We start from the raw sequence: 10,677 nt of genomic DNA, 5'->3' as shown, positions 1-10,677 counted from the left end.
CTCCCGCACTCCTGCCTTCTTTCTCCCAAGTTCTCTCTGACACCTTTTTATTTAAAAAACGGGGGAGCAGCGGCAGCAGCCGGTGCCTCCGTCCACAGGCTGGTACGGGCCGGGTCTCTGTATCTTTTTATTTTTTCGTCCTGTTTCGGGTCTATTTGGACGCTCTCGGGAGGATTTCCTGCGCGGTTCAGGACATCGGGTGCAACTGGAGTGAGTAGACCAAGTCTCCCCCCCCACCCCCACCCCAACCTACCCCTCCCCTCCCTCCTTCTGCCTGAGGAATGAGAGGACCGCCGGAGAGGAAGAGCCGAAATTCGCATGTTTGATTGAACAGAGGACAAGAAAGCGAAGGTGTTGTCGCCGAAATGGAGGGAAATACTTTGCCAGTCGCAGCATGTAAGTTTTTTTATTGACGGTAGTCCGGTCTACCTTAGAGCTGAATCTGCGTTAAAAAAAAATGCACGAGTGCTTTGTCATTCAAATCCTTTGTCGCGTTGTAAAAAAAAAAAAGACTTAAAACGTTGTCTCGCTGGCGGCAACTTTCCTTCCCGTCCACATTAAGGGGGTTGAGGAACAGACCGCCGCCGTCACGGGGAACACATTTTCTGTGACGACTAATGAATGAAGCACCGGGAGGCGCGGGCAGGAGACAGTCCCCAAGCCAGCGGGCGAGCGCAACTTTGCTGCTGTCCCCGAGCCTAATACCCGGACCTCAAGCGAGATTTCAGTCGGCGTGATGAGGAAAAGGGGGACTGAACAATTTGCAGGGGCATTGACGATAAAAAAAAATAAAACACCGGTATGATGATCGGCTGACTGCTAAGGGCTGTATTTATGTTGTCATTTTTTTTTTTTCGCGTAGGGCTCAGCCACCGGCGTTAAAACAACACAATTTGCGCCAGATGAGGTAATGTGACTGGTCCCGTCCCCCTCCCCCTCCGCATGTTATGTTTAGCTCGCTACTAACGTGATGCAGTCACGGGCGGTCCGGCATCCCTTCCTATCTCCACTTTGCTGCTGCTCCGCCAGAGGATATTTTCCAGTTGCAGCGAATAGCTGTTTTATGCACAGGTGCAGTCGGGCTTATTTTCAGACGGCGGAGAGATGCTTCAACAAAGTCCTGAAATGAAGACATTTTTTTAATGAGATCAGCTCAGGGCCAAAGTGCGGGATAAGGAGTCCACCTTAGTCCACACTCCAGCTAGATCTGGCTTAGTCACACATTTAATCGTGCAATAAACTCTGTGATCATACAGTTCGAGGCTAATATCACGTCTGCTCACTCAGCCCTAACAAATGCCTCAGTTTGAGACATGATGAAATTACCCCTGTTGGAAACCTGCCACTGTGAACTTGGTCTTGCAAGGCACCCAGCTTTGTTCTAATGTTTAAAGCGGCGTGCCAAAGCATTGTGTATTGACATGTTGTCTGTTTCTGGAAATAGAAGGGGGACTCACAATGTGACCTCCTCCTTCTGACAACAGAAAACTTCCTTCCTGCTGACGGGGGGGGGCCTTCATGGAGGGAGGTGAGCCTGTATTGGCTCTGCATCAAACAGGAGGAGAATCATGCTCCACCCTGATTGTGGGAATCAGACTGGAGTGTCTTTAAAAAGCCATTTTCTGAATAATACATTGTACATGTATGACATCAGGCCTCTTGCTTTATGCGATAGTATGTCAGCCAGACCACTACGCTTCTCATGCCTATTGAGAATGCTCAAAAGCTGTTTTTCCAGCTTGCTCCAATAAGTAATGTTCATCAGAGCTCCGACACCTCTTGTGCCTAACTCTAAGGAAAATAATTATGTTACTCTGTGATCATGTGGTTTTCGCATCTGCACAGCTGCATCACATAAGGAAGACATTTGGAATATTGCCTAAACTTACACCATTGCTGTTGAGGAAGAGTTTCACCTTCATGATACCAGGACACGACAGTCTCTTATGAAGGCGTAGGGGGAGCACACCGATCACTAAAAACCTCAGATAACAGACAGGTTTTCCGGCCTCATCAACTCACAAGACCGTGGGTTGCAAACATGAAACATCCTTTAGCAAGGTATTTAAACCCAAAAGCAGAAAAATCAATTGGACAATTTTCCTCCTTTTGTCGAAATATGGCCACTAAAGAAAGCTCACTTGATGTGTCTTGGTTGTGAACCATATGCCCTTGCATTGGAGGGCCCGGCCCACCATTGTGAAAATCTGCTGTCATGATTTATGGAGAAGATCTTCTAATCCCCCTTTTCTTTATGCAGGCTTTCTTCTCTCTGTGCTCTGCGTTCGGCCACTCTTTGACAGTCAGCTCTGTATGGTCGTCCTCTTTAATCTCCGTACCTGAACGGCTAAGCTGCGACCAGCTGAGATGAATAGAACATTTTATTGTCCTTTCCTTATGATTAGACTTTTCAGGCATATTCACAGGCATTTTAGATGAATGTCACTGCCCATATCACTGAAATACTTAATGGAGGTACACAATGTATAAGATGCTGAGATGATGCTTTAAATTGTTAATGAGCCATTGTGCAAACTTTGTTATACACAGAAAAGACATGCTGCTTCACTACAGCCATATTGAGGATAAAGAGCCTCAGCAGACTGACAGGGAGACAGATCATGTTTTAGCCCTTGTCTATTGTGTGATATTGGAGGATCCACCAGCTTTGGCTGTCAAGCCTGTAGTGAACAGAATCACTCAGCTAAACATCTTCAGCCGCAGGAGTTATGTAATCACTGGAATACGTGCAACCGTAGCCCATTTTTGGAGAGAGCTGCTTTAGTATCTTTTGTAAATTAGCAGTGGCCAGGATCCCATGGGCCCTCCTAGATTCACTGCCTAGTAATGGCACCTGATAACAACAGAGGGGAGGCATTGTTTTTGCACAGGATTAATCGGGAACAGTGTGGTGGTGAAGTGTGTGTTTATAATGAGATGTTTTCATGTTCTGCATGAGATACATATGCATCTGACAGATTAGCCACGTGTGAATCCACTCATGTTTGAAATTTATCATCAGGCAATGTAACATCTACATCGTCTGTCATTTAGAAAAACAAAAAATATGATTGAATATTTGTGGATATGAGCACATGGGCATGAGAAATTTACCTCCATGGTCGTATTTGTAACAAGTCAAGCAACAGGCTTGGTTATGCCAGTATTCTCTTGCAGTGTGCTGGACTTTAGGCTGGAAAATTTGAAGCTTCAAGTCATTTATGCTGTGAAATTAAATATGTTTATTTCTGCATCAGAGGGCGAAAATAATGGTACAACATTGTATTTATCCTGCTGTTCTTGCAGTTTTTTAACTTCATTTTTACATTACTGGGGGGCGCACACAAAGGGGACCAACCTATGTGTGGGGTTCTTCCTAATCCACTGGCATATATGGCTGTAATCACAGATTGCTTTGTCAGTCAAATTGCTTTTTCAATACATTTTAATCCTCTTTACCTTTTAGAAAAAATGACTAACTACATTTTTGGCCAAAAGGATTTAAGTAACAAACTGAGAATTATTACGCTTTACCACACTCTTTCACAAGATAGGACTTTTCTTTTGCTATGGAGATGAATTGATTATTCCTCTAAAGCTACTTGTTGGTGTAGGAGACTGGGGGCTTCCTAGTTCCCACATGTTGAGATGTGTTCAAAGCCCACAGTAGACCCATTTTATAGGAGGTACTCAGCCCTGTCCTTATGAAGTTTTGAGAGAGAGACGAGAAATGAACAGAAACATCTGAGTCACAGAGAGCTGACTGTAGTCATGCCAGCACCGTGGCGCTGAGGTCTGCTTTTGAAACTGCAGTGCAGTTTTTAGGCAGTGACACATTTTCCACTGCTTTTGGCTCCTCTGTATTCCATCACACTGGATTTAAATGAAACACTAACCAAGGCTAAAGAGTCGATTTACAGCTATGAGAGTGTTTGAGGGTGTTCACATCATATTGTTTTGAACAGTGTCAGAACTGAATAGTTTTTTTTTTAGACATTTTGAACAGCACAATGTTACAGTGATTGGGCTACAATTCCTTTACTGTTCACTCAGTGTGGATGTAAAAACCCTCAAGTTAAAGCTGAATATTGGCACTTAAACTGCAGAGTCACTGCTTCAGTTCAAATCCAATATTATGGAGTACAGAGCCAAAAATTGTGCCACTGTCCAAATACTCAAAGCGTGTGCTTAATATACAAGTATGCCCATATCCCTGAGGTGTTAATGATGAGTTGGAAGTGTTTCTCTATTATCTTGGGGCCTTAAGGAATAATATTAATCCATATATTTGCCTGTTTATGTGCACATTTATGTCTATATACAAGAATCAGAATCAGAATGATTAATTTTGGCAGTGTCCGACCTTCCTGTTAGTGCCAGATAGTCCAGTTCTAAGAAATAAGAAATCCAAACAAGAGAGGGGACTAAAGCTACAAAGTCAAGACCAAAGGAGACAAGAGGAAGGCAAGACAATGTGAAACATGTGAAAAAAATAACCGATTGTGCTGTCGTCTCCAGAACTCTCCACACAGAGTAGGCATCACGTTACTGCCGGTCCACTCTGTAGCACCAGAATGGTGTAAATCACACTTCCCAGACACTGACCTCTCCTAAGGGGATAGAGTTGGATCTCTTACCCAGCACTCTGGAAACACAAATAATGCAGAGAGCCTTCCCATTAGCCAGCACTCAAAGTGTGCAAACTCTCTGTCTCTACAGTATTCTAGCCGGAAATTGCTACTGAAAGTGGTTGATGCGTGCATGCTGTCACAGTTCATGTTTGTTTTCGTAATTGTTGGTGAGTCCTTTATGACAGACACAACTAAACTGAGATTTTGAACTTTTGTGTTCAAAGTTCTTCAAAGTTCATTTTTGACCTCGCATTTTCACTTTTTTAGACAAAAAACTTGACAAATACAGTGTTTACTGTGAAAACATGGATTTAGTAAGGATTAGAGTTGAACTTGCCTACCCTTGAACCACCTCTAACCCATTTAACCCACTTGGTAGCTCAAATACAACAGGGACAGGCTGTTTGTGCGGTGTCACAATGTAAATAATCAGTGTAATATGTTATTGCTAATGTCACTTAAATGCTGATATGTGACAATTAATTGATACAAGCTCATGTTTTATATGCCCATCGTGATGATGACTATAGTAAGTCGGTCCCATTATGTGTTTTATTAGTCACAGTTATAAAAAATGTCTGGGGCCTACAGTTTTAGTAAATTAAAATGGGCCAAAGATACTTGTAACTTCACATTTTGCCACAATATGCGTATCTGGCTTTTGGAGAATGTGTTTGATGAATGACTGTATGATTTATAACCTGTCTTCACCTCTTCAGCTCCTTTGGTCTTTTTCTTGTAACAAGACCCTTTGATATATAATACAGTTGATCATGCCTTGCTGAGGACCACCTGTAACTTGCTTTCAGCTGCAGCTCCGAATTATTTGGTGATTAGTAGGTGTGCTAAGAAGTGTGTGTTATTGCATAAAGGAAAGTTACTTGATGAAAGCCAACAATTTGTACCCCACATAGTTCAAACTGCTTGAGGGTTAGACTGCAAGAGTTAGATAAAAAGGTAGGCAGGTTAGCTTAGCTTAGCACAAAGACCGGGAACAGGGAAACAGCTAACCAGAGAATGCCTATGAAACATGCCGTTCTTACTGCTCACTTTAAAAGGCATGAGAGGCCCATGAAACGTACACTTGCTACTTGGAAAGGCATCTGCTTCACCTAACCCCTTTCTGTTTTTCAGTCTTGACTTTGACTTACATTAAGAGGGCTGATGCTGCAGTGCTGCAGCCTAAATTTATTATCAGTCAGCTGTACCGCCTTTCTTTCTGGGAAACTTGAACAAGGACAAGGTGAGGGAAGTCTTGATTTGGACTGTGTTGCTTGTTCCTGCCACCTCCACCAAGTCTGAAAATATCCCAGACGTGTTGCTCTGTGCTTTCTCGTCGTCTGAAAGTTCTAGTCACCAGACCTATCCGCTGATGCTACACCATTCCCTGTTCAGCTAAAGGACATGTTTGTTATACTGTAAAAACATCTTGATCTCCCCCAACATTCCCTGGAAGGTGTACTGTATGTCATCCGGAGCCATTGTTTGATCCATTTCGGCAGTTCTTTTAGTCCTTGTGCTTGGTTTCTAAGAAATTACATTATTTTAAAAAAAAATGTGGATTCTGATTGGAATCTCATTGCTGAGGGAGTAGGTGCGATTGGATGTTTGCCTCTTCATAGTTACCTGTGCTCATGAAACCCATGATTGGACCCTGTTGCCAGCAGAGAAGTTCTGGGTTTTTCTGTGGGGAGACAGAAATCCAGTTAATGATAACCGTTGGGTGTAATTGTATGTTTTAACAGTCACAAGATTACTGCTTGGGGCTGAATTTTTGCTTTAGGTAATGCTCACGAAAATAACCATTTTGGAACAAGGTGACAAATAACTGCTCTGTGCGTTACCTCAGACAAGAACACACACAGCCACACAGACTGCCACACAGATGCAAAATTTATAGAGGGGATTACAGATCACTGAGATCTTTGCAGTCACATTAAGGACCAGTCAGACAAAGCTTTGTCAGTGCTTACCTGGCTGACCAGAAGCCATTAAAGCCCGATTTATATGCTTCTAATCTAATATGAATATTTCGATGTAAGTTTCCTATTACTCATGGCTCCAGTTCCTTCTAACTACACAGTGTAGCTTGTCATTAGTTATAAATGTTGAAGCGTTTTTCTTCTAATCAAAAGGATTTTGGCACAATCGTATTAGTTTTAGATTGAACGGGGGGTCATCACAAATTAAATTACAAAAGATCAAACTCTTCCAAAACTAGTTAAAATTGGTCACATCTTATTCTGACTAAAACTGGTCCAGAGACACCCCCATTGAGATCAGTTAGAATTAGATCATGCTGTCACTTCCCATCCCCCAAAGGGTGACATGAAGCAGGTTGCCAGGAGCAACTGGCTGGCATGCTGACATACTGCTTCCAGTTATGAATGGCGGCTTGTGCGGCCCAGAAATCCAACCACGTCCTCTAATGTCATCAAGAAAGGCAAGAAAGTTTGGCAGTTCTTGACACTCTCTCCGACCACTGGCCAGGCTGTCTAAGCTACTTATTCGTTTATGCTGAAGCATGTTGGTGGCAGCAGTGGATGCAGGGTCCCCAGGGAGCTGCTGCTTGTTCAGATAAGCGGAGCTTTTTATCAGCGCGGTGGCTTTGGCACATACGGCAGTGCAGGAGAGAGCAGCAACTAAATGCTAAGCATTGTCCTCAGTCTCAGCCTGGGCCAGGTGATGGGATGAAAGCTGTTGCAGTCGCTGACATTGACATTAGTATTCATTTGCTAATTGACATGCCACGAGGGAATGCTGTCTTTTCTGCCCTGTTGGTCGGTATGTAGAACCACTTCTCTCTTTTTAAGGAAGACATCAGTTGTAGCCTGATTATTCGGTTCATCAGTCTGTATCATATCTTTGACCCATTCTTTTTTGTGTTTCACTCCAGAGCTGAAACAATTAGGCGATCATTTTATTAGTCCATTGAAAGAAAACAAATCAAAACTTTTTTGATAACCAATTAACTGTTTTGCCATTGACTCTGGAATATTATAATGGACAATTTTCAGTATTTTTTCATTGGATAAAAGTTTAATTGATTAATCGAGAAATAGTCAGCAGAGTCGAGATTTGCAAATTAAAATAAGTGCAATTTGTGTGCATAATTTAATTATGTCTTTCTCAATTCCCATTTGAAATTGTAGTCCTCAGTTGTAAGCACATCTAATGAAAACTTTGGTCTCTAAACACAAACACGCAGGGCCTGGTCTGGCATGAAGTCGGTGCTTGTTGTTTACACTGCGCTTCCTGTGTGTCTGGGCCCCCTTGCCCTTTTACATCACCCTATTCGGTGCAGGAGGGACACAACAGGGTGAAGGGGTTAGGGGGGTAAGCGATGAGGTAGTTTATTAGTCCCCTGGCCCATCCCAAATGAGATGCAGATCCTTTCTGTCTGTTTCCAGAGTTCCTCTTTTCTTTTTCTTTTTTTTGTTGCCACCCTTTCCAGTCTTTTGATTCCACACTCAATACTGTTTCCTCAGCTCTTTGCCTCATTTACATTTTTCAGGAGAATGTCCTGCATTTACACCCTGTTTACCATGCCCCCCCCAAAAGATTAGGTATATTTAAATTGTACAGCTATTGTGTATTGTTGTATTACATGCCTTTAGTTAATTTTGTTGGTGGTCTGATAGTATGGTAACTCCTTCTCTTATCTCTTTGGCAGGAGACAGAAAGGGTTGTTAAGAGTACAGCTCTTGGCTTCATAAATATTCCATGTCTTGCCCTATATTTTTACCCTGCACAGCATCTTGGCAAGGCATTGGCTGTGCTATGGGTATTGCATTGGGAATGAGCAGCGGTCTTAAGTCGTGTCCATTATGACTGACCACTATCATGTAACCAAGATCATTTTAAAGCTTACCTTTACCTCCATATATTTTTTTCACAATGGGAATGTCAGCTTGTTTTTGTAACCGGCAGTTTCATACTTCTGTTGTACTTTATAGCTCTGTTCGACTGAAAGTATCCATCCCTGAGCTGTTAATGAGCAAACACTGTCGTATGACTGTGCTGGCATAGTTTGCTGATTCTGTCATACAGTGAGTCATGTGTTTTGCTCTGCTGCTGAGGACACAGGCTTTTCTTACCCTGATTCATAGGTCCCCTGTAAGGTTGGTAAACAGGTAGAAAAATGGCTGTTTGGTATACTGAGTCAAGGCTGTGCATAGAACAGTTGCCTGTCAGATCCTATAGCATGTATAGCTGTGTTGATATAAAAGAACTTCCGTTGTAATGTGGGTACATGCTGTTGCAAGGACATGTCCTTTCATCTCTGCTTCCTTATGTTTTTTTTTTTTCCAATACTTTTATCAAGGAGTTCTTATTTTGTACTATGTTATTAATAGAATTAAAATAATTGTGGAAGGGCTCCTGTGCCCTACAGGTTTGGGGCGCATATCTCAGTCTGTTAAGTGGCACTGGGGCAGGACTAGATGAGGAAACAGGCTCTGCAGCGCATATTTGTAACCTGCTCTAACAAAATAATATGCTGTGAAATTGGATTTCTGCTAAATCACATTTTCTGTGACCGCATTACCAGTTGTCCCAGTTTTAACTTGGCTCTTTACTTACAATTTCATCAGACAAACTGTAAAGTAGCAAATTCCTTTGTAATTGTACTGTGGGAGTGAATGTACAATGGTGCTTTTTCAGAGAGCATTACATTTTTGCAAACCAACATTTGGAGTTGCAAATACATTTTGTCCACTCTGACATACCTCTAACCAGGAAATGGCAGCTACTTACCTGCTGATTCTCAACCTGCCGTTCTGCTCCCACACTGTGCTCATGCATGCGTGCATACACCCACTTCTGCAGGGGTTCCTTTACCATTTCTGCTGACTTTTACAGATATCTTATCCTAGTGTATCACTTTGCATATAAATTGGTTCAGCTGAGTGGCTCAGGCTTTGTTTGACACCTGCAGCTAGAGAGGCCCCATAGGGAGACATGATGGGGCCAGTTGAGCCGTGGTGCAGGATGACAGTGTGATGTTTAACAAGTGATCAAGCACAACATGCCGCAAATTCCTGAACCTCTCCTGACTCACTTTGTAGGGTCTCATAGCTGCCGAATATCCATTTGCTACTCAGTAGGAAGGTAAAACCAAAGCAACCACAGCAGGTCAGCACCTTTAGCTGCTCTTAAGAATTATTTACTTTCTACCACCACATTAGTAAGAGATGATGATGATAATGCTAAAAGTATGCAAATGTAATCGCAGTAATACTTACAAAGTGTTCTCTAAGGGGCTTTTGGATTATCATGTCTTCTCTTGAAAACTTCAAGCACCTAAACACTTGGTTTTAAAGCATTTCTCCATGAAATTTTATATTTGTGACTTCATAAGCAACGATCAAAGTTAAAGTTAGAAAAAATGTATTTATTTTTATCTGGGCTATGGAGGAATGGTTTCATTTGATTTGACAGTGTCCTTTTCCTTGCATCATACACATACAACCCAACAACTATCATCAGATTCTAATTACTATTTAGTAAAATTATGATTTGTACGTGGAAACAGGTCCATCTCAGCTTCAAACCAGGGAGAGGGGCACAGACAAAAAACAAATGCAGAAATATTTCATAGTAAACAATCATCTAAGACCTAGCTATTCAGGAACACTGAAGATGGACTGGTGGTGTACACCAAAACCTTCAGCCTGTCTGAGATGTTATCAAGCTTGTGAAATGCTGACCAAATGTTTGTCCTGTGTATTTTTCTCCCTTGCCTTCCAATAATAAGATACATCAAAGTAATTTTCCACATCTCAGAGGAAGCTGATGTGCATTGATTTATGAATATGAATAATGTAAGTGATGTCACAAGAGGATGGTCTAATGGCCTTTGGCTGTAGTCGTTCCCAGGTGCAGGTCCTCTGGGAAGCTGGAGTGTCAATATGGTTAAAAAGGCAGTTACTCAGTTGGTACAAGCAACACCTTCCCATTTATTCAATGATTTCACACATAAATACACCCAATAAGAACACTGTTAAGTAAAAACTGGATAACTTGATTAGCTTGGCTGAAGTCCAAG

General features: G+C 42.2%; 1 protein-coding gene across 5 annotated transcripts in view; it reads left to right on the top strand.

Moving 5' to 3' along the window:
* Window positions 1-242: 242 nt before the first annotated feature.
* Window positions 243-10,677, top strand: part of map7d1a (MAP7 domain containing 1a) — a 39,412-nt gene continuing 28,977 nt past the window's right edge. For all 5 annotated transcript variants that reach the window (XM_040118607.1, XM_040118605.1, XM_040118606.1 and 2 more), the window contains exon 1: window positions 243-396. In XM_040118607.1, coding sequence (XP_039974541.1) covers window positions 366-396 — 31 coding nt within the window. In that variant the 5' untranslated portion in view covers window positions 243-365. The remainder of the gene's footprint in view (window positions 397-10,677) is intronic.

The sequence above is a fragment of the Xiphias gladius genome, chromosome 22 (genome assembly GCF_016859285.1).
Source record: "Xiphias gladius isolate SHS-SW01 ecotype Sanya breed wild chromosome 22, ASM1685928v1, whole genome shotgun sequence".
NCBI classification, from domain to species: domain Eukaryota; kingdom Metazoa; phylum Chordata; class Actinopteri; order Istiophoriformes; family Xiphiidae; genus Xiphias; species Xiphias gladius.
The sequence above is the reverse complement of the archived record's forward strand: the minus strand, read 5'-3'. Positions and strand labels throughout refer to the sequence as shown.